The 25,312-nt window shown below is 36.6% G+C and overlaps 2 protein-coding genes across 2 annotated transcripts; one reads left to right on the forward strand and one right to left on the reverse strand.

The window, feature by feature from the left end:
- Positions 1–332: 332 nt before the first annotated feature.
- LOC111913735 (uncharacterized) lies at positions 333–1,268 on the forward strand. Its single transcript, XM_023909439.1, has one exon. It carries the CDS (start codon positions 333–335, stop codon positions 1,266–1,268), a length of 936 nt encoding a protein of 311 aa, XP_023765207.1.
- Positions 1,269–2,673: 1,405 nt separating this feature from the next.
- Positions 2,674–5,766, reverse strand: LOC111913758 (probable aspartic proteinase GIP1). The gene is made up of 2 exons (XM_023909463.3): positions 4,955–5,766; positions 2,674–3,604 (listed from the first exon to the last, which is right to left on the reverse strand). Exons 1-2 carry the CDS (start codon positions 5,504–5,506, stop codon positions 2,834–2,836), a joined length of 1,323 nt encoding a protein of 440 aa, XP_023765231.1. The 5' UTR covers positions 5,507–5,766; the 3' UTR covers positions 2,674–2,833.
- Positions 5,767–25,312: the final 19,546 nt, after the last annotated feature.

Below are 25,312 nucleotides of genomic sequence, written 5' to 3' on the forward strand. Positions count from 1 at the left end.
CATTAACTATAAGGTCATCAGGTATACCGGCCATGAGCCAGTTCGTGGTTTACGTGGACCACGACTGTGCACACCACCCCGGCCGCTCGTGGTCGACCATGGCCGTGGTATCTCGTGTTCCCGACAACGAAATGAAATGGACCAATCGTATTCAATTTGCTTCTTTTGCTTCTTTTGACCGTTGAACGGTCAACTTTTTTTTTCAAAAACTTATTACCTATATAAATAAAATCCTCACACTTCTACTTATACATTTCATCAAATTTCACTCTCATTATAAACCAAAAAAAACATAGAAGATTTGGAAGTGTTAAAAAAATTTGACTAGGATGATGACGGGGAATTCATCTCGACCTTCTTCAATGTTGTACAACACATTCACGATGAAGAAAGTTCGAATGTTGCGCGTACAAGGGCGGTCGTCAATTGTGATCTTCAAGTCGCACACGACTTATTGGTACATGATTACTTCGCCGATAACTGTCTTTACAATGAAGACGCATTCAAACGTCTTCATTGTAAAGAAGGCGATATTTTTACGTATTAGTAACACTTTAGAAGTTCGTTATGATTTTTTCAAACAAAAACCTGACACTAGAGGAAGAATGGGTTTTAGTAGTATACAAAAGCATGCGGCTGCACTTAGGTATTTGGGATACAGTATAGCATTTGATGCATCTGACGAATATTTAAAAGTATTCGAGAGGACCGCAATTGATTGTGTAGATTGGTTTTGCGCATTTGTAAATGAGGTTTTTCATCAAGAATATTTGTGTAAACCTACTCCACGTGATACTGAGAGATTATATTCGACTCATGAAGAGAGGTATGGATTTCCGGGTATGCTTGGCAGTCTAGATTGTACGCATGTGGCTTTGGAAAAATGTCCAAATGCATGGCGTGGTCAATTCACTCGAGGAGATATAGGTGAACCAAATATAATCCTAGAAGCTGTCGCATCTCAGGATTTATGGATATGGCATTCTTTTTTTGGGGTCGCAGGGTCTAACAACGACATTAACGTTCTTGGTCAGTCTTCACTTTTTAACCATCTTTGGACCGGCGAAGCACCTGATCTGATGTTCACGGTGAACGGACATTCTTACAAATACGGTTACTACCTTTATGATGTGATATACTCGGATTATTCTACACTTATGAACGCATATTCGATTCCTCGAAGTGAAAAGGCAAAGTTGTTTACAAAGATACAGGAATCAACGAGGAAAGATATCGAAAGGGCATTTGGAGTCCTCAAGCAAACGTGACATGTAGTGAAATACGCTACACGACTTTGGGATAAGGACAAAATTAAACGAATGGTCCTAGCATGTGTTATAATGCATAATATGATCATTGAAGATCAAGGTCGAGCGATTTGCACGTACGATCCGGACGACGTTGTCATCCCGCTTGAAGAGTTTGTACCCGGAACGAATGAATTTTTATCACGAGTTGTTGAAATTTATAACAACGAAACGTATTTCGATCTTCGACAAGATGTCGCAGATTATTTGTACGAACTCAATATGAACAAATATTAGTTTTTTTTGTTTAATTAGGTTATTTAAGTAATGTAGTTTGACGTTGTATTTTTATTTTTAATGTTTTTTTTAGTTTTTGTATTTTAATTAATGTAATTTAGTATTTTAAATTAATGAAAATTAGTATTTAAAAAAATTATATGATTTTTTATGTATTTTTGATTTAAATTTAATTAAAAAAATGAGGTAAAGTGGTGTGTTTAGGGGTAGCCGATAGGGGTGAGCAAAAACCGAATCGATAAAAAAAACCGCAATAAACCGTAATCGAAAAACCGAACAAACGCAAAAACCAATGGTGCAGATTTTATTTTTATTGAAAAACCGAATTTATTGGTGCAGTGCGATTTTTATCATAAAACCGAACCACACCACAATCTTATTAACAATAAAATAAATCACTAATTTATATTATACAATTATATATGTTATGGAACTTAACGGTAATTAGTAATTAGATATTCGGTTTAATATGTGAGTTTGTCATTTTGTGTTTTTGATTTAATAATTATCTGTAATGTATAAACACTATGTGGGCTACAAGTTGCAAGCTTGTAACTTCTAAACACAAATTGAATAAAAAAAATGTGCTTGGAAATATAGGTTGCAAATGAAGTGATCAAATAAACAGCATAAAATACTCAAAATTACAGTTTCTAAATGTAAGGAAACGAAATGACAACATGTCATACAATCATAAATCTTCACATGAACACCACGGTTAAAAAAATTGTATCGGTGAACATAAAAAACCGTACCATATGTTTGACTCGGTTTAAAACCAAAACCGAACTTGTAAAAATCGAAACCCAGCTCAAAAACCGCAAAACCGCACTCAACTGTTTCTAGAATTCAAAAACCGCACCTTGCGTTTTGCGGTTCGGTTTGGCCCTAAAACCGTACCAAACCGCACCATGTTCACCCCTAGTGGTAGATATCCCATAGTTAGTGGTAGGGAATATGTTGTTGATGTGACACCCACCACTATAATGGTTAGTGGTGTGTATAACGAATAACCTAAATGGAATGACATACACGGTTGATTAATGGTTCCAAAGATAAGGAACTAGATTAGCTTATAATCTTGACAAATTCGAGGTAACGGTTTTTTAACACATTCATAACAAGTTCATTTGAATTGCATTTATCGATTGAAATGTATTTTATTTGGCAAAATGTTAAGCAAGTCAAACCAGTTTAAATGACTACAGTCAAACTTGAACGATCAACAAAAAAAGTTTACAAAAGTTTTAACAAAAATTCTAGTCAGAACTAATATCAGAGGGGATTCGTCACAAACCAGGATCATCAGTAAAGTTGAAGCTAGCACAATCAGTATTATGCACCAAAACCGAGGAGCTGAACCCTAATCTCTGCGACACCAAATCAAATTGCAACAGATTATCCTCCATTTGATGCCCTCCGATCACCACAGAACTCCTCGGATTCTCACCGCCGTCAACAAACCCCAAGCACCACAGATCTCCATCTTCATCTTCACCTGCAACTCTCACCATTGAATTCGCTCCAAACATCCTCCAAAAGACATCTTCGCTATGCATCACAAAATCGATAGTCGGAAACGCAGGCCCTAACCGTGTGCTAGAAACTTCACTCACTGGATAACACACATCGAACGGACTCACCGGATCCGTTACAGTGAGACCGATTGTGGCCGATTCGTTTACGAATCGTTCGATGAACGCGTTGTAAATCGAGGTCTCTAATACAGTGTAAGGAGTGACGGTGCTCAATTTGGTTCCACCGAAACCGTTGTCGTTGATTGTCAAGAGCTTGTTGTCGACTTCCACCGGGTTGCCGTTGATGTTGATTGAGGTGACTCCGATGAAGTACTCGTCGGAAGGATGGCGGTAGTAGGTAATTACGGTGAATCCGATAGGGTTTAGAATGAGTGGTGTGTAAACAAGATGACTGGAAAGGTCAATTCCGGGAGAGAAATAGTACGGACCGCCAGTGTTGAAGAAAGCTGAACCAGAGGATGTACTTGACGAACTGGGAAGGCATAACGCAAACAAATAGGGTGAAGCGTAAACGCTACTAACCTGCGCCACAAGGTAACTTAGCCATTAAAAAAAGAAAGACAATGAATATTGTTGATTTAGTTAAGATAAATGTATTAAGACACTATCCATAACCTATTAAAAAAAAGAGAAATTAAATATCCTCCTATCTTTTTTTCCTACCCAATTAAATGGTGACATGTGTAACAATGTTTATTTAATGAAATTTAAAAATATTTTAGGATAATAATATGACACATATCATTATTTAAATGAGTAGGAGGATTTGTAGTAATAAAAGTTAGGAGGATATTTAATTTCTCTAAAAAATAATAATAAATGTTATTGACAATTTTAGGTATTCTATTTTTTTTCAATGAAATTAATAAATAATGTTTGACTTTTTTGATAGTAAGGTGTAAATGATCATTTAATATACGGTTTATTTATTTTTAATTTATTTATTTATTTTAAACGGGCAAATCTAATCTACTCCTAAGCTAACAACACCTATTTCACCTATGTCCACGACGGGACTTGAACTCTCGACTTCAAAAAGGAAGGACACCACCTGATACCGCTGGGCTACAAACCCTTTGGTTAATATACGGTTTATTCAATATACGAAATAAACAGACTTTATGCATGCAAAAATCCAGATAGACATGGCGGCGAAAATTTTAATGAAAAAAAAAGCTAGTCATTTAATTAATTTGTAATGCTCTATATAACTTTTATTTTATTTAGAGAAATTAAATATCCTCTCACCTTATACCTTATTTTATTATTAAAAGTATAAAATATATATCTTTTAAAGTATTGTTAAATATTTATCAAACATCTTGTAACAATCGTTAAGACAGCATGTACCTATAAAATTTTATCTACAACTCATACAAGTAGTAGCATTGAAGAAATTAAAAAATTTCGACCAAAATCATAAGATGCACAAGCTTTTATTAAATATTATATCGCAGTCTCGTACGTTATATAAGTTTATAACAATTCAGTTATATATGCATTTATCGATATATGTCTGTTCACTATTTTCAACAAAATTAATTAATGCGTCAAAAGACATTAATTAAATACAGTGATTTTGATAATCTACTATTATTTCGTTTGCTTTTATAGTCAAATAATCAAGTGTAGCACGAGAATCAATACTTTCTTGTTTTATCAGTCGTACCTTATTTTCTTACTTTTCAAATTTCAACTAGTCCTCAACTAAAATAAAATTAAAAAATATCTGTATTAATGTATTAAAAAACTAGGTAGGAGTCAGAGTGCAAATCCACATAAGTATAGGGACTGAAATTGCCAATTGTAGATGCTAATTGCTATATATCAATTCGAATAGATGGGACATCGGAAGGGGATAAGGAGACTAACCTGCGCCGGGAGCGAGAAATTAGACCGTCCTAAACCGGCTGAACCGGACACCCCCTCAGGTAACCCCCGAAGCAAAGAGGCATCGGAGCAAGAAAGCACGAAATTAGGGACGACACCTAGTTGACCGGTGGAACGGCCGTCGGTGGTGGTCAAAGCAAGGGAGTCGATGAGTGCCTGTGCTAAAATACTGTCTCGAATCACAGGATTCTCCGGGAATAAACCGCAAGAGTTGTTGTGGCAACCAGGACCCGACGGTCGGAAACAATTGGAGCAAGCTAGGGAGGCGAGAGAATTACAGAGACTGGTGCCGCAGTGGATGTAATGGTGGCTTCTGGATGTGTATAATCCGGGAGTGCAATCGATCCAGCTGAATTTACCACCGAGATCGAGGAGCAAATCGGTCGATTGAAGAGGTGATTTGAAGAAAATCGAGATGGTGTAGAGTTCCGTCGATTCGTCTCTATCGATAGGAGCCACAAAAGCTGTAGATGAATTAACGATATTGAAATGGTAGAAGAATAAGAAGAAGAGAACAAAGTGGAGAGAAGACATTGAATACTGAAATGAAGTTCTTCAGAATAAAAAAAACGTCAGAATTTTGAAGAAATGTGGTGTGTTTTGTAAATAATGAATGAAGGATCCTATTTGTTAAAATCAAGCAGTATAGGAAAATATCATTACAATAAAGTAACAAAATGATTTTAATTAACTATATTTTGTGTCTCTGTATTGTAAGTTGTAACAAGATTTCAGGCGATTTTAATTTATAAAGCATGTTTTTATTATAATTTTTTAGCGTATGCACAATAAAAATATTGTTATTTAAAATCAATGTAGGTCCATCAAGACATGTCGTGACTTATAATGTTAATGAGAGGCGTGTCGTGTGCATGTCATAACGCGTTATGACATGTTATGGCGTCTGTTCTTTTTATTTGATATATTTTTTTGCTGTTTTTTTATGTTTTTTCTAAACGGACATACAAGTATTTTGTTTTTTGTTAATTTTTTGTTGTTAATTGTTGATATAAAAATTCTAAAAAACAGTTATATTTGATATAAAATGTATATTTATTCAGTAATATAATTAAAAATTAATATTAAATTGGTGCTTTACATCACGTCTTGAAAAATGTAATTGCTGGTCATGATCTTTACGCTTGAAGATTGGTGTTGCCGCCACATCACATCTCATGCCTTTTAGAACATTGTTTAAAATAAAAATGAATTCTTACTAACCAATTTTATAAACATATAATATATTATTTAAGTTTTGATCGCAAAACATTTTAACATATAATTTGCATAATTGGATGTATATACGAAGTTATTATTATACTTTTGGGTTAACAATTTTTTGTTAAAAATGTTTTTAGTTTGCAAATAAATTTAAAAGATATTACACAATGATAATTAACTTTTAATTTTTTATATTTTCACTTTTATATAAAGTATAAAATTTGTTAGAAAGTTGAAAAAAACAAACTATATAAAAAAATCTTTAAAATCTTCCTATTCTAATTTAGAATATGTTTATTCTTTTTTTTTTTTTTGTAATTTTGTCACCTTATTAGTCATTCTAATTAATGTCATTTCACTTGTTAACATATATATTCTTCATTTCAAATTACAAAATTTAAATTTCCAACTCTAATTACATTAATTTAATAACATTAGAATTAAAATTAAAATAAAATTAATACAGATCATAAAGTCATGTATTTATTTAAAATAATGATTATATTATTATATAGCTAAAAATATATTTTAATTAACAATTTATTTAATATAATTGATTAATATTTTTGAGTTTTTACAATGAAACTTTAGTTAATTTTGTAACTGTAGTTACCACGGGTTATAAATTAGTTTGCAAATAAAGTAAATTTATTAAAAAAAAAAACTCTTTTTTTTTTAAATACACCGTATTTGTAATAAAATTTAAAGTTTGCAATTTAAAACTATAAAATTGAAATATGACCTGGTATGGCCATTTCTTGATATAGGTGATGGAAAAACAAAAAAATCCAAGTTTGTTTGTTTTATATATATATATATATATATATATATATATATATATATATATATATATATATATATATATATATATATATATATATATATATATATATAAATAATATTTTTTTGTTATTGTTCGACACCTTGTATTCTCCCCTTGTACATATACAATTGGATCCAACATCATTGACATACTGTATTTGGGAAAATGACTTCCGAAGGTAATTATTTTTTCGTTTTGTTCACGTTTAGACAACTATATTTATTTTATATACATTTGACCTTTTAACTTGGTAAATATGTTCTAATATTACTATCGTCACATGCTATAGCAGGTGACAATGGTAATATGTGAACATATTTAACATGTTAAATGGTCAAATGTGTACAAAAAAAGAAAAATTATCTAAATGTGAATATATATATATATATATATATATATATATATATATATATATATATATATATATATATATATATATACAAATTTCTTAAAACTTTTTATAATTTCTTACAACATTTTTATAATATTTTTTCCTATAGGTTTTTCTAATACAATTTTTTAAATTTACTTGTAATTTTTTTTAAACTTTTTCTTATACTTTCATATAATTTTAATACAAGTACTTCTAAACCAAATATTTTATAAATATTTTAAATTTTCTTACAAGTTTTTATTTTATTCTTTTTTACATTTTCATATAATTTTTTATAACATTCACACAGTTATTTCTAAACTTTCTTTTACAATATTTAAAGTGTTTCATAGATTTTGTATGACAATTTAATATTTTTTTATAACATTTTAAAATACTTTCGTTAAATACTAGTTCAAAACGTTGTATTAAAAAATTAAAAGTTTATAAACTTTTAATTAAAGAGTATTAAAAAGTTGTAATAATTTTAAAACATTTACATCATATAGATTTTATTTATTTATTTATTTGCTAAGTAATATTTTCTTTTTGTTTTTTTTAAAAGACCCTTCATACTTATTGTTACATGTTTAATTTATTTAATTTTATTGTTAGATACTATTTACTTTAAAAATATTGTATATGCATAAAAACAAAATAAAAGAATTATAAGAGGCTATATAATATATTTCACAAAACAAAAACATATTTATTAATTAAAAAGTAAAGTTTAGAATTGATCAATATTTAATTAATATTAAGGAAATTATGATATTTTAAAAATAACGTTTGAAAAAATAAGACAAACAAATATGAAAAATAAAATCGCTATTAAAAGTGGGGGAAAATGACTTATTAGAGTAATTAACTTTTTGTTCTGTTCACATTTAGACAACTTTTTTTTGTACACATTTAACCATTTAACTTGTTAATGTGTTTGCATATTACCATTGTCACCTGCTATAGTCAGTAACAATGGTAATATGTAAACACATATAACAAATTAAATTGTCAAATGTGTACAAAAATAAAGATGTTGCCTAAATGTGAACAAAGTGACAAAGATGATTGTCATGGTAAGTCAATCCACCCTCCCCCGCGTATGCTCCCCATTTTCCTTTTTCTTACTTTGCAAAAATCATGAATCAAAACAAAACATGCAACCTGATGACTCTTTTTCCCTCATTTCAATACATTCGAGTTTTGAGAGCCTAGCACCAATAATGTGGATGCCTCAAATGGAATCACAAATCATCACACAATTTGGAAAACTTGAGAGAATATTATGCACACTTAGAAATCAACCCACCCTTGGTTTTTCCTCATACACTAGTCCATTTCATGTGCCAAGAACCTTTTCATAGTGTGGTGGATTAGGGTTACATCCATGTAAACCCTAATACTCATGAACTTTCATTTCCATAAGATCCATGGGTTAAAGCTCCATGGACTTTCTGATGGGTTTTAGGTAAAACAAATAAACTAGAAAACAATTCCTAAGTTCACATGCAACCTACTTTGGATCTATGTTTTATCTATTGAACTTACAACTTTGAATTGCAAAACAAGAACCCTATAGGAGAGAGGCTATAATCGAAATTTACAAACTAGGGTTTAGTAATTACATACCTTTCACTTGTTATAGTAAACAATTGATGATTCCCTTGATCTTGATCTTGATCTTCTTGGAAGCTTAGCACCACAAGTGTAATGCCTCTAATGGAATCACACCCAAACTAGCAAGAAGGAAAGTAGAGGAGAGAGAGAAGAGGGAGTATGCAAAATTTCGGCCCTTAGGGTTTCTTCAAAAGAAAAGAGTGACCAAAACGTGAACCAGGAGGCTCCTTATATAGCTGAGGGATCTAGGGTTTAGGGGAAACCCTAGTTATCCTTTGCTTAGGGCCTAAGCAAACCCAAGGGCCTTATCCAAGCCCATATGGACGAAATTATTAGGGTTTCCCCTAAAGATTTCGTCCACCCTTATCCAAGGGGGTTCTAGAGCCTTCCACTCAACTATTAGATAATTGCAAACTAGTCCCTGCACCTTATAATTAATTCTTGTAACCCCGAAATTAATTCTAATTAATTTCTGGCTAACAATTAATTAAACAAAATAATTTCTTATTAATATATTAATCTTTTAACATATTAATAAATTCATTTATATTACTTTATTAATCTTATAATAAATTAATATCTCTCCTTTCATAATTTCCTTGTCCGGTTGCTAGGTTTGAGGACAACCCAAAAGGACTGTGCTGCTATCAATTCAAGTACATACCAATTATAGTTATGGGCTTAGACACCTAATCCAACACTTTCCAAGTAGGCCTAGCCCATTCTAAATAAGCATTGGCCCACTCTATATAAGAGTTCATATTTAATTAGTTACCTTTTGATCACTAAATTAATTCCAAATTAATTCTAGATCAATACTAATTAAATAATATGATTTCATATTAATATATTATAACTTATAATATATTAACAAATCATAACTATACTATTCTCAAAAGACTATCCAAATTGAAAAGGTGAAGTGCAACCCAAATGGACCATGCCGGGTCGGGTCAAATACATCTCAAATATAGTTATGGACTTAGACACCTTATCCGACAGTCTCCCACTTGGATAAGTCTAATAACTATAGTTGCAAGCATGACTTCAGGAACTGAACCACAATCGTAGCTCTTAAAACTCTGTCGAAATATGAAGCGCCATTTTAGATAAGTGATCATATAATACTCTGTTCAAGATATCAGCCGGACAAATACATGGAACAACGTCGTACTTATTGTCCAACAGTTTGTTTCCTGATTTCCGATTTGTTTGACATAGAACTAAACTGAACGCATCAATTTGGTTCTGACTGGGCCCGATAATTAGGTCAAAACAACATCATCGAGGGACTTAGATATCGCTTCTAATCCTCCAAGGAATAAAAGGAACAGATAAACTTCGACTCATATGCTTGTTCTACTACTTGTTGAATTATACATAAAGGCACGTTTTATAACATCAAGTTACTGATGCGTTTTCGTGCAATCAATGTACAACCAACTCATAGGCAACAACTCATATCTCTAGGTTTGAAGACTTATATGATGTTACTATCTCACGATCACTCAAGATAAATTCCATGAAGTGATACAAGTGAGCATGGGCTTAATCCAATACTCAGAACTTATGAGCACTCATGAATGTTGTAGCAAGTTTTACTATGTCTAACATCTTAGGCATTTACAAGCCCAATTCATGACAATCTTGATTCATACCTACTTCTAACATATGACTGACTGTGGAGATTTTAAATAACTTAGTCATTCGGAAAGAATAACCTAGCTAGTCTGGAAGTCAAAACATGTAAAGTAAAACACAAGAATAATCGAATCCAATATGGTCTCAGAACTTATGAATATATATATATATATATATATATATATATATATATATATATATATATATATATATATATAACACCTTTTATTTATCACCATATTGATTACACATTATTCATTGCATAATGTTTCAAAATAATCAACTTAATACTTGAATTAAAACAACAGTTGTCCCATGCTCCAAACATGTACACTATGTTTTTTCTAAACAATAATTATGCCATACTCCAAGTATGCACGCTATGTTTGTCTATGCTCCTTACTTTGTGAAATAGATCAATTGAATATGATTCCAATGATGCTAATTTCACAATCCCAAAATCTTTATTGCAAGTGTAAGAATGCCAAACTCTTGTCACTGCTCGAATGTGTTAGATTCTACACTATTATGCAATATTGTTTTGTAATGTCTAGGTACCAAGAGTCACAAGGACTTGACCTATAATATTACAATACATTCCACTGGAAATTGTTACACGACAATTCCAAGGAAACGGAGTCTCAAGTTCAAAGTACATTCCTTTGAACATCCTTCTTGCATAAAAGTTTCTAACTTTCTCACAGATTCTTGATATCCAACTCCCAATATGGAAAAACATTTCCATATTCCCATTTTGACTATCACTTCTGAACAAGAGTCACTTCCTTTTAGAATATGTCAATATGGTTCCTCTCCAAAATTTAACACCATACTTCCAACTGTCCATGAGCAACCAATCTTCGGTAAACCTCAGATTGTCCTCAACAATTGCTTAATCATTTTTAGTCATATCCAATTCTAGACCTTTTCCACTCTTAATGCCCTAGGCATTTGGAAAATTTAGAAAGGATAAATATTATAACACATGTAATCGATCCTATATCCGAAGCATATGGGGCATGATTCATGATGTCTCACATAAAGACATAATCCTATACTAGTCTTTTGCTACAATATTTTTTATTTGCCATGTTTTCATAATTTGACTATGAAGAGGGATTTCGTAATCATAATCGAATTTTGAGAGCACAATATATATGGAATTTCCTTATGTTGAACCATTCCAACATAAAATTCATATATATATATATATATATATATATATATATATATATATATATATATATATATATATATATATATATATCCTTGACTAAAGATGATTAAAATCTCAATCTAAGCTTTTAGAATTGAAATGAAGTATAATTTCCTCTCCCTTAATTATAACAAAACAACTTTTCCTAATTGAAACTTTTGTTTTCTATAATTAACATTGCTAACTTGCAACACTTATCATAATTATCATGCTCACACTAACATGATAATTATTAGCATAACACTTATGCTCCCACTAGCTTTGACATGTATCCAAAATTAGTTGGACTTCTAAAAATCAATACTTTATTGACTTTCTTACCAAAATTCAGATTTCTGATACGAGACGCTTTGATAAGACTTTATCAAAATCATACACCTTTTCTTAGATAGCTCACATGTGTGTCTAAACAATTTTTTAGAACTATGAAAAGGGATGCCATAATAATAGTCTCAATTGTTTAGACCTTTGTCATTTCTCAAAAGTCTATGTTAGTGTGTCGGTTACCCACACACGCTCCACTAACGAATTTGAGAATGCAAATATCACAATTGCTATCTACTTAAAATCTACTTAGTGAAAGCGTTTCCTATCACCATCATTTTCATGAATCGAAGAGAAACCTTATGACATTTAGATTTTATGGTGTATGTGTTCTTATCCATGTGAACTTGCCACTTGGCAGCACAAGGCCTACCATTGCTTCCAGGTTGTTATGCAAACAATTGAGAACTTGTAGAACTCATATGCATAGTCAACTTTAACTGGAATGGGCACATAAATAAGAATATGTCAACACGATAGGTTACAAACCTCAAGTTGTGCGCTAGTGATAAACTACAATTTTTATTCTTGATTAGTTCTTGAAACTTTTTCAGGATCTTTTTGACTCCCACTGTCCTCTTGACATATAAGACTCTCTTGCCAATAACCATTCCTTGACAAACAAATACTCAAGAGATAGTGTGGGTTCTTATCAAGACAAAACACTTCTCACAATTGGCCTTAGTCGGTCTTTGTTTTATCCAAAACATCACAACTTACCAATTTCAAATGTACAAGAGTAAGAAAACATTTTACTCTACATTTGAAAAGTGTTATAAATCTTCTAAAGATTATGTCACTCAAGTTACAATCGTGGAGTATCACTCTAAGAATTGTTTTGGAACGAAGTATGACTCATATTCTTGATTTAACCACTTCAACAATTCATGACTCCTCTTCTTAGCTATAAGAATGCACTAAGATATCCTTAGAGGATTAATTATGATATGGTTTCATAATCATTAAGACGATCATAAAACATGATACGAAAACACTCTCCCATCTTTCGAGAAACTTTTATCTTTTTGCCTAATTCGATTCTTCTCATCCGTCCTGCCATACACTGAAACTTTTCCAATGTTTCAGAATTACACTTAAACTTGTAAGTGTAACCATATTTACTAATTTTTAGTAAATCATGACGAATAGCCTTATCGATCTTTGTGGTGGACCTGAACAGCGCACTACCAAGTGTACCCGATCCCTTTGTCCTTCACTTGACTTACATGTAGATGCGAACAAGGAATTAGTCTTAATTTTCCAACGATGAAAATTCTCACCCATCATACAATATTGGTTGCATGATTCCAAGTTTCTATCCAACTGAAACTTGAGTGATGAGAATCTTTCCTTATATGGTAAATTATGACATTACCACAAAACAAAAGAATCAAATCTATTTCTAATGTTGCTATCAATGGAATCATATAAACAACAATTTTCACAAATGTCATTGTAAGGAAATTTAAAAATAAATAAAATCAAAACTTTTCTTTTATTCAAAACTTGTGGAAAAACTTATCCTTACAATGCAAATACATATGAAAACTATGTTGTTATCTATTCCTAAGCAATCTATCATAACTCTTAAGTAGTAGCTCAAAATTTTGATCTTCGAATCATGCGATCGAAATCCATCTCCTCGCGATCAGAATCAGCTTACTCTTCTTTTAAGCTTCCTCTCGTCGATTCTACAAAACATCAAAATGTGACCTAGTCACATCATGTAATAAGAATCTCCAAATAGCAACTTAATAGAGTTAGATAGTGGACTTTACCTGAAGCATAGAAAAATTCATTGACTTTTACCATCCTAGTGAACTTTCAGGTAAATTAGGCAGCTTCGCGACCAATGCCCCTTCTTTTAGCAATAGAAACATAAGGACTCTTTGGAAATGGCATATGGGACTATCTCCGACTTAGCCTTTCTCTTTACCATTTGGTCAACTAGGTTGACTATGGCCGATCCCTTTCCATTGGGAAGAGATGACTTTTCTGGACTTCCAATGTTTCCATTGTCAATATCCAGGAAAGTTTGGGAAGTAGATCTTCCAAACAAATTTGCTTTACCAGTGCCCTAAATCATTGCTGATTCAGTAGCAACAAGCAAATATGTAAGATTACTAAGGGTCATGTCATAGTCTATTACATAGCAGTCCTTAAAGAACTCACTATGTTACTTAGGAAGTGACTGAAGAACCCAATCAACAACCAACTTCCTTGATACTTTGACATCTAACTCTCCCAGCCTGTCAATATGTGACTTTATAAAATATGGAAAAACTTTTTCCTTACAATGCAACTTTAAATGAAAACTATGCTATTACATATTTCCTAGCAATCTATCATAACTCCTAAGCAACAACTCAAAAATCCGATCTTCAAACCATGCGATTTAAATCCATCTTCGTGATCAGATTCAACATACTCTTCTTTTAAGCTTCCTTCCCTTTACTTGATCCTAAAGCAGAGTCAAACTTTTTGATTCTTCCTTCTCTCAGATCTTTCAGGTAGTCAGCACAGCTTCGCAACCAATGCCCCTTCTCTTGACAATAAAAACATATAGACTCTTTGGGAACGATACACAGAACTATCACAGAATTAGCCTTTCCCTTTACCTTTAGGTCACCGGGTTAACCAAGGCCGATCCTTTTCCATTAGGAAGAGAAAGCTTTTCTGGACTTCCAATGTTACCATTGTCAATGTCCATGGAAGTTTGAGATATAGACCTTCCACCCAAATTTACTTTTCCAGTGCGCCAAAACATTTCTGATTCAGCGGAAACAAGCAAATAAGAAAGATCAATAAGGGTCATGTCGTGATCTGTCACATAGTAGTCCTTAATGATTTGTCACATTTTCCTAAAGTAACTAAGATTGGGAATTTTATAAAAGGTTTATATACTTTATATTTATCATTATACTTATAATGAGAATTATAGTCCTTGTCCTACCCGTTCGACTAACGACCCTCCGCCAGTCAAGGAAGCGGTGGGTGAGAGTGGACATTAGGGGTGCAAACGAGCCAAGCTACTCGTGAGCTACTCGAGATCGGATCGTTAAAACCTCGAATCGAACCCGATTTTAAACAAGCCTGAGCCGAGCTCGAGCTTAATATTAAGCTTGTTTATTAAACGAGCTCGAGCTCAAGTCTATGTCACAAAGCTCAAATAGGCTTGCGAGCCTAAACGAGCCTTTATATAATATTATTTATATATATTAAAATAAAAACATATTAGGGGAATTATGAATTTCGGGTATTAGTAAACGATCTTTTTAACGAGCTCGAGCCGAGCTTAATCTTATTTAGGCACGCCTGATAAAAACGAGTCGAGCCCGAGCCCGAGCCGAGCTTGTATAACTCTTTACGATCTCAAGCCGAGCTCATTAAAAGAAAGCTCGAATCGAGCCGAGCTCGAGCTCGAGCCTCATATAACTTAAACGAGCCCGAGCCGAACCTGACCAGGCTCGGGCTCGGCTCGACTCGTTTGCACCCCTAGTGGACACCCATTAAGCTGTCATTTTATAGGCAACAACCTTATACCCCCTTATAGACCGGCTTCGTGAATGAGACCTACTAACGGTAATACTGACTTGCTCTTATACACACACACACACACACATATATATATATATATATATATATATATATATATATATATATTATTAACTTATAATACTACAAAGTACAAGGGTTGAATTTTAACTTTTAAAACTCTAGGGTTTGGAATTAAAGAGTGTGTGAGACTTTACAAATTCCAAAACTTGAGGGCAAGTTTTGAAGATATTCAAGACTCTTCATTTCTATAACTTATGAGTTTTAATGTAGACTTTCAAAAACTTTTAATGAAGAGACTCTTGAACATCCATAACTTGAGGACAAGTTATGGAGTTCATAAGACACTTTATGATGAAAAAGACTCTTCAATTGTGTAACCTATGAATTTTTAATGGATCTTTAAAAGAAATGACTTTTGGTAATATATAACTTGAGGACAAATTATGGACTCCACTAAAAGCATTTAGATCAAGAATTAACTAACAAACAATTTGAAAATAATTCCTATGATCTACCAAAACTCATAAGTGTATGAACATTCATATCAACAATTTCAAGAATCATATAAACAAATATAAAACTTGAAATTTTGATAATAACCTTTGAAATTGGATTAGCATAATCATTACCACATTAAAAACAATTTTTATAAGTCCAAAACAGTTTAGTGTAATGATTATGGCCCAGTTCCAGCTTAAAAACTCGAAAAACTGCACTCTGGGCCTCCTACTCGTCGAGTGCATGAACCTACTCGATGAGTAGGATGAAGATACACTCGGACTCATCGATTACCCCCATGGACTCGGCGAGTCCACTAATCATATTGCAGATTTTTCGATTTTCTTCAACAATTTGCATCAAGTATCAAGAAAACAAGCCTAGGCTCTGATACCATTGATGGGTTTTGAGCATTCTAACACTTCTATGGTGTACATGCAACCCTAGAAACCTTGGATCTATGTTTTCTCTAAAATACATGCAAATAAGAATTTTCCAAGGTTCTCATCCTAACTAGCATGGCAAGGGGTACTTGTAACATAAAAGACTAGTAGAATAACATACCTTTTCTTGTGGTTGATTGCTTGGAGTTTTGAGAGCCTAGCACCAATAATGTGGATGCCTCAAATGGAATCACAAATCACCACACAACTTGGAAAACTTGATAGAATAGTATGCACACTTAGAAATTGGCCCACACTTGGTTTTCCTCACACACTAGTCCATTTCATGTGCCAAGGACCTCTTTATATAGTATGGTGGATTAGGGTTACATCCATGTAAACCCTAATACCCATGACCTTTCATTTTCATAAGATCCATGGGTTAAAGCTTGATGGACTATCCATGTACATTCCAAGCAAGGCTAGCCCATTCTAAATAAGCATTGGCCCATGCTATATAAATATAAGAGTCCATATTTAATTAGTTACCTTTTGATCAATAAATTAATTCCAAATTAATTCTAGATCAATACTAATTAAATAATATGATATCATATTAATATATTCTAACTTATAATATATTAACAAATCATAACTATACCACTCTCAAAAGACTATCCCAATTGTTATGGTGAAGTGCAACCCAAATGGACCATGTCGGGTCGGGTCAACTATATCTCAAATATTGTTATGGACTTAGACACATTATCCAAAAAAAACATGAATAGAGAGTATGATTAAAATCCATATCTCAGTTCATACGATATCTAGAATGGAGGAATATATGATCCCTTATCTAAAGGATGCGTTTCTGATAAGATCAGAGTTGATAGCGATTTTTGAAAGCTACGACTGTTGATCAGGTTCTGAAGTCGTACTTGCAAAATTAGTTATTAGACTTATCCAAGTGGGAGACTACTGATTAGGTGTCTAAGCCCATAACTATTTTGGTATGTACTTGACCCGATTATGAGCATGGTCCTTTTGGATTGCCTTCACCATAGCAACTGATAGGATGAATTATGGAGAAAGAGAATTAATTATGATTTATTAATATATTATATGAATAATATAATAAAGGAGAAATCATATTGTTTAATTAATATTTATCAAGAATTAATTAGAATTAATTTTGTGGTCAAAAGAGATTAATTAAACTTAGGGGACTGATACTGTAATTATAAGATAATTGCAATTGGGCTGATGGATCACCTTGGAATATAGGTTGGACGAATTCTATGGGAAGCCCATAAGGAAATCGTCCAAGGGATATTCTAGAAGGAGTCCATGGGTTGCTTAAGGCTTAAGAAGTCATATTAGGGTTTCCACCTGAAAACACTAGCAGCCACAAGTATAAATAGACCCCCCAACATAAGGAATTCAACCCTATGCTTTCTGGTGTTGCCCTAGCCAATTTCCTCCCCTTTCCTATGTAATCTTATTGCTAGTGGTGTTTGTAACTCCATTAAAGGTGCAATATTTGAGGCAGTAAGCTTTCAAAGGTCAAGGATAATCAAGGAGAACTTGTTATTACTACATAACAAGAAAGGTAAGATCTAAACCCTAGTTTATATGTCAATTTGATTGTTATACGCTGGTTTATAGGATCATTTCTTTGGTATTCAATGTTGTTGTGTTCATAGTAGAAAAACCTAGATCAGAGCAATTAGGGTTGCATGAACACCATAGGAATGATGTTATGCCCATAACCCAACATTGAGTACTTTCGAGTTTCGACATTAGTTTAGTACAAATATCATTAAATCTATTAAAATAGTATTATAAAGGGTGTTTAGTCATTTAAGTAAATATAGAGGTTGGTTTTTGAAAATTCAATTACTATAAATAAGAGCCTCTAGGCTCTCATATTTGTTGTACCATTCTCTTGATTCAAGAGCCTTTCTCTTCTTATCTCCCAAGCATTTCAGTCTCACGTGATTTGACTTCTCTTTCTGTAGTTTTTAGTATAGTAAGGTGAGCATTGAAGCGCTACAAGAATCTTTCTTAAAAAGATTCAGCGACCAAGTTCCGCCCCTACAGAGCCCGAATCTTAGCTAAGTAAGTTATGCTACGCCACTTTAAATATAGCTTGTAATATCGTTATTATGAGCCTATAAATAAATTTTATCAGTGATTCAAAGTCATTATACTGATTGAACTACTTACGGGGGAGGTCTCTAGAATGGTCACATTGGGTTTGGTTGTTGGATTTCAGAAAAGCTATATGTCGAACTGGTCCCGCCTCCTAACTGTCCTGCTTGGCTGATCCTTACTTGATAGATCATGAAGTAGAATTTGAGTTAATGATGAATCTAGACTAATAATTAGTTTGTAACATCCAAAAATACGACCCAAAAATTTTTGTTTTAAATAACAATAAAATCATATTCCAATCGTCACATCATAAAACCATGTGTCAATTATCTCAACCCATAATAAAATGTCATGAACATTTGTGCCAAATCAAACTATGAATCAAAACAAACTCCCATGAAAAGACTGAAGTTGTGGTGTGTGCGATGCCATCATCCCGAGCTCTTCCCTTTGCTTGCGGAAGTACCTGAAACCAAAACTGAAACTGTAAGCACGAAGCTTAGTGAGCTCCCCCAAACTACCACATACCATACAATAACATATAAAGAATCTACTGGGCCTTGCCCACTGCATAGGACCGAAGTCCGGAAACTAACCAGGTCCTTGCCCTCTACATCGGACCGAAGTCCGGAAACTAACCAGGGCCTTGCCCTCTGCATCGGACCGAAGTTCGGAAACTAACCAAGGCCTTGCCCTCTGCATCGGACCGAAGTCCAGAAACTACATCGGACCAAAGTCCGGAACTGAATGGGACCTTGTCCCCTGCATCGGACCGAAGTCCGGAACTGACCAAACGTAACATAACATAAACATATCACCTAACATGAAACCATATACTGCATACTACATCGGAACAGAGTCCGGAACACATAACACAAAACGTGCTTGAATCACAAAGACGTCAAGCACTCTAACTACTGCATCCGACCGAAGTCCGGAACTACTGCTAACTAAACGGGCCAGCATTGTGGCCGTAGACCCATTCCTACTGGAAGGAAACTCACCTCATGATGCTGACTACTGAACTCCTGAATGAGAAATCCCTGACTGCTACTCCGGCTGCTTCCCAGCTATAATGGGAAATAAATACTAAATCAGAATAAGGATTCCTCTATGGGTAAAATGACCATTTTACCCCTAATATGGTGTGAGACACAACATGGCCCAAAACCTCAATTCCTTCTAAGTCCATCTATGGCCCCACTATAGGCCCACTAATGGCCCAATTTTCTATATTGGGCCTAGGACCCTTTTATTGGGCCTTACCCAAGCCCAATACTAAATCCTTGGTCCTTAGAAACTGAATTCTGATGGGCCATAAAGGCCCAAGGACCCTAAGCCTGAAACCCAACCCAACACTCGAAGCCCAAACTGGTAGCGTACGCGGGGCGTACACCAAGGTACGCTGAGCGTACTGGCTGCTGGCTTGTACGCGACGCGTACTTCTTTGTACGCCCAGCGTACAGCTCTGCTAAGCCAACATCCCATTAAGTGCTTAATAGTTCAATCCAGAAGCTACAAATCCAGATCCTAAGCTTGTTCCATGACTTAAGCCATAAAGTTGCTTACTTGATGGCATACAAGTCCCATAAAGGCTCAAACTTCCACAAATAACATTCTACTTCCATAAAACCAACTAGATCTCATGCATGGTTCCATATAAGCCACAAATATCGAAACTTTACTATTATGGGGACACTTGAGCCTCAAGGATAGCAATCCCAAGCTCCAAAAACGAAGTTGGTAAATAAAGGTCCTTCCTTTGGACCTAAAAGGTCCAAACTTCCAAAAACTCCTAGATCTAAACTTACAAGAGGAATGTTGGAAGCTTTATACATCTTTTGAATGCTAAAAGAAAGGATGATCCCAGATCTATGAGCTCAAGGTGCTCAAGTTTTTCTTCTTCCACTTTTCTTCTTCTCCTTCTTCACAAAAATAAGCTCAAAGATCAAACACACACAAACAAGGAGCAAAGGGGGACGAACTAGGGTTTCTCTGGAGTGAATGATAAGTGAGGAGTCCAAATGGGAGGCTATAATGGGGTTTAAATACGCCTCAACCCCTAAAATTATGGTTTGCCACCTGGTCGCGTACGCTGGGCGTACCTTAAGGTACGTTGCGCGTACGCTCAGCCTCCCCGCATTTCATTTAAGCAGTCGCCCACCGTACAAGGGGGTTACGCCCCGCGTACGGCTTATGGGCTGCTTACTCTTCGGCCCAAAATAAAGGTCCACTCACAATATTAATTCAGTTATGGCCCAAACTAAACTGAAGAATTAAATAACTTTTATACCTCGGAAACGATCGTTACAAATCTCTCCCACTTGAATCAGACTTCGTCCTCGAAGTCTGCTGCCACTGAATCTGAAAATAACTTTGGGTAATGCTCCTGCATCTCCTCCTCTAATTCCCACGTCCACTCTGAACCCTTCCGGTGTTGCCACTACACCTTCACTAGCTGAATTACCTTGTTCCTCAAGGTCTTTGTCTTCCGGTCCAGAATCGCGACCGGCCTCTCAACATAATTCAAGATGCTATCAACCTGAATGTCCTCTAAGGGAACAACTGCTGACTCATCCACCAAACACTTCCTCAACTGGGAAACATGGAAAGTGTTGTGGATCTGGCTAAGCTCTGCCGGAAGATCCAACCGGTAAGCAACCCGACCTACCCAGGCCAGAACCCTAAAAGGACCAATGAACCTGGGGCCCAGCTTGCCCCTCTTCCGAAATCTGATGACACCCTTCCTAGGTGATACCTTCAGGAGGACCATGTCGCCTTCCTGAAACTCCAAGTCTGATCGCCTCCTGTCGGTGTAACTCTTCTGCCGACTCTGCTCAGTCTGCAGCCTACTGCGTACCTGCTGGATCAACTCTGTCGTCTTGAGCACCACTTCGGTGCTCCCAATGACACGCTGACTGACCTCGCCCCAACAAATCGGGGTCCTACACTTCCTCCCATATAGCATCTTGAAGGGAGGTCGGTTAATACTCAAATGGTAACTGTTGTTATACGAAAATTCAGCTAACGGAAGATACATATCCCAACTGCCACCGAAATCTAGGAAACATGCCCGAAGCATGTCCTCCAGGGTCTGAATCGTCCTCTCACTCTGTCCGTCCGTCTGGGGGTGGAAAGCGGTGCTGAAATGGAGACGAGTGCCCATCTCGTCATGAAACCGCTTCCAAAATCTGGAAGTAAAACAGACATCTCGGTCTGACACCACAGAAACAGGCACTCCATGCCGTGCCACAACCTCTCGCACATAAATATCGGCTAGTTTCTCCGCTGATATACTCTCCTGGATCGGTATAAAATGAGCATTGTTCGTCAACCGATCCACAATAACCCAAATCGAATCCACCCCACGTGCGGTCCTAGGGAGCTTAGTGATGAAATCCATGGTGATATCCTCTCATTTCCACACTGGAATGTCTAACGACTGCAACTTTCCGTGGGGCCTCTGGTGCTCTGCCTTGACTTTCCTGCAGGTCAGGCACCTCTCCACATACCAAGCAACATCCCACTTCATGCAGGGCCACCAATAATCGGGTCGAAGATCCCTATACATCTTCGTCGCCCCTGGATGGATGGAAAATCGAGACTTATGAGCATCGTCCATCAACACCTGCCGTACTCCGCCCCAGTACGGTACCCATACTCTCCCATGAAGAGTCAACAATCCTCGATTATTGTATTCAAAAGAAGCTACTCGACCCACAATCCTCTCACACTTCTATCTCTCCTCCTTGAGGCCCTCGGCCTGCGCCTCTTTGATTTGCTCCAACAATGGAGTAATCACTGTCATCCTCAAACAAATATCTCTGATCGGGGCCGCTGCCGCCTTACGGCTCAGGGCGTCGGCCACTACATGGGCCTTTCCTGGGTGATATAAGATCTCACAGTCGTAATCCTTCAACTCATCTAACCATCGCCTCTGCCTCATGTTCAGATTCAGCTGATCCATGCGGTACCTCAAGCTCTTGTGATCCGTGTAAATGGTACAACGGACCCCGTAGAGGTAATGTCTCCAAATCTTGAGGGCGAACACCACTGCCCCCAACTCTAAATCATGCGTATGATAATTAGCCTCATGAGGCTTTAACTGTCTCGAGGCGTAAGCTATCACACGGCCTCACTGCATCAACACTGCTCCCATACCTGTGATCGAAGCATCATAATAAACCACAAAATCCTCTACTCCCTCTCGCAGGGTAAGAATCGATGCCTCGCACAATCTCTGCCTGAGGGTCTCAAATGTTGCTTGCTGCTCAGGCCCCCAGCGAAACACCACCGACTTCTTAGTCAGTCGGGTGAGCGGTACTGCTATCTTGGAGAAATCCTGAATGAACCTCCTGTAGTACCCTGCCAGACCTAGGAAGCTCCGAATCTTAGATGGAGACCTCGGGACCTCCCACTTCATCATGGCCTCTATCTTGGCCGGATCTACCAAAATACCCTTCTGGTTGACGAGGTGTCCAAGGAACTGCACCTCGTGCAACCATAACTCGCACTTGGAGAACTTCGCGAAAAGTCTCTCTTTCCTCAAAATCTCTAGCACCTCCCTCAGGTGCTCCTCGTGCTGCTCCTGAGTCTTGGAATAAACCAAGATGTCATCAATGAATACTATCACCGATCGATCCAACAACGGCCTACATATGCGGTTCATGAGGTCCATGAACGCGACTGGGGCGTTGGTGAGCCCAAACGGCATCACCACGAACTCATAATAACCGTACCGGGTCCTGAAAGCAGTTTTTTGCACATCCTCATCCCTGAATCTCATTTGATGATACGCGGAGCGTAAATCGATCTTGGAAAACCAAGACGCTCCCTACAGCTGATCAAACAAATCATCTATCCTTGGGAGTGGGTAATAGTTCTTCACCGTTACCTTATTCAACTCCCGATAATCAATACACATACGGTGCGACCCGTCCTTTTTCTTCACAAACAAAATCAGTGCTCCCCAGTGCGAATTGCTCGGCCTGATAAAACCCTTGTCTAACAGCTCTTGCAGCTGCGTAGACAACTCTCCTGCATCTCTGGGGGAGCCAACCGATACGGTGCCTTGGCTATCGGAGCCGTACCAGGGATTAGGTCAATCCCGAACTCGACCTGCCTCTCGGGAGGTATTCCAGGAAAATCCTCTGGAAACACATCCGGGTAGTCTCGCACTACCGGAACATCATCAACTGTTGTCTTGCCCTTCTCCCGGGCATCTAAAACATAGGCAACATAACCGACACAACCCTGCTTAAAATAGCGTCTTGCTCTCGCCGCTGAACATAGAAATGGTCCGCACTGTGGCCTCTCGCCCTGAATCACTAAATCTCCCCTACTGGGAGTACGAACCCTCACCAACTGCAGCTCATAATCTATCACCACCCCATTGGGGCTCAGCCAATCCATGCCTACTATGACCTTATTCCCTCGCAAGGAAATAGGGACCAAGTCCACCGGAAACTGCTCATTGAATAACTGTAGGGAACACCCTCTGTGCACCCTTGCAACCCTAACGGTCCTATCAATTGCTATCTCAACCTCAAGTGGACAATCTAGCTCCCCTAGAGCTCTGCTAAACCTCTTGCTAAGTGCAAGAGAGACGAATGATCGGGTAGCCCCCGAATCAAACAATACGGTAGCTGATATGCCGTTCACTGAGAACGACCCTATACAAAACATATAACCATAAGAAACAATCAATTATAAATGCATAGGTACGGAGAAAAAAAATACATACCCGTCACCACGTCAGGAGTCGCTCGCGCCTCCTCTGCTGTCAACTGAAAAGCCCTACTCTTTGCCACTGGAGTCTCAACTCGGCCCTGACGGCCATCTGTAATCCTCAAAGTAGCAGGGGCAGGTGCTAACACCTTCCCTGCAGCAGCTAAACTCGGACACTGGGACTTTTTATGACTCCCTGCTTTGCACGCCCTATCGTGCAATCTCCCACACTTGCCACACCTAGCATGGCTCTGCTGACTCCTAGCTCTGTGATCTGAACCCTTGGGCTTTTTGCCCAAACTCCCTGAACCTGGAGCCGCCTCCGGCTTCCTCTTTCTCTCCATCTCAAGGTCAATATCTCTCTCTCTCTCTCTCTCTCTCTCTCAAGCCCTAGCAATCATGTCATCCAGCGTCTTACAGCTGGACCGGCTCACGAACTGGCGGATATCACTCCGCAACATCTCATGATAACGGGCTTTCTTCATTTGCTCATCAGCTGTGTACTGAGGAACAAGAAGAGCCCTCTCCCTGAACTTGGCGGTAATCTCCGCCACTGTCTCTGTAGTCTGGGTAAGATCCTGAAACTCTCTGGCTAACTGCTGCACCTCAATGACCAATGCGAACTCAGCTCTGAACCTGGTAGTGAAATCAATCCAGGTCATAGCATCCAAAGCTGTGTCATCCCCAATGGCATGACCAACCTCCTCTCACTAATTCCGTGCCCTGTCCTTCAGAAGACAGGACGCCAATCTGACCTTGTCCCCCTTGGGACATCTGCTAGTGCGGAAAGCGTTGGCAACATGTG

The sequence above is a fragment of the Lactuca sativa genome, chromosome 8 (assembly GCF_002870075.4).
Source record: "Lactuca sativa cultivar Salinas chromosome 8, Lsat_Salinas_v11, whole genome shotgun sequence".
Classification (NCBI taxonomy): Eukaryota; Viridiplantae; Streptophyta; class Magnoliopsida; order Asterales; family Asteraceae; genus Lactuca; species Lactuca sativa.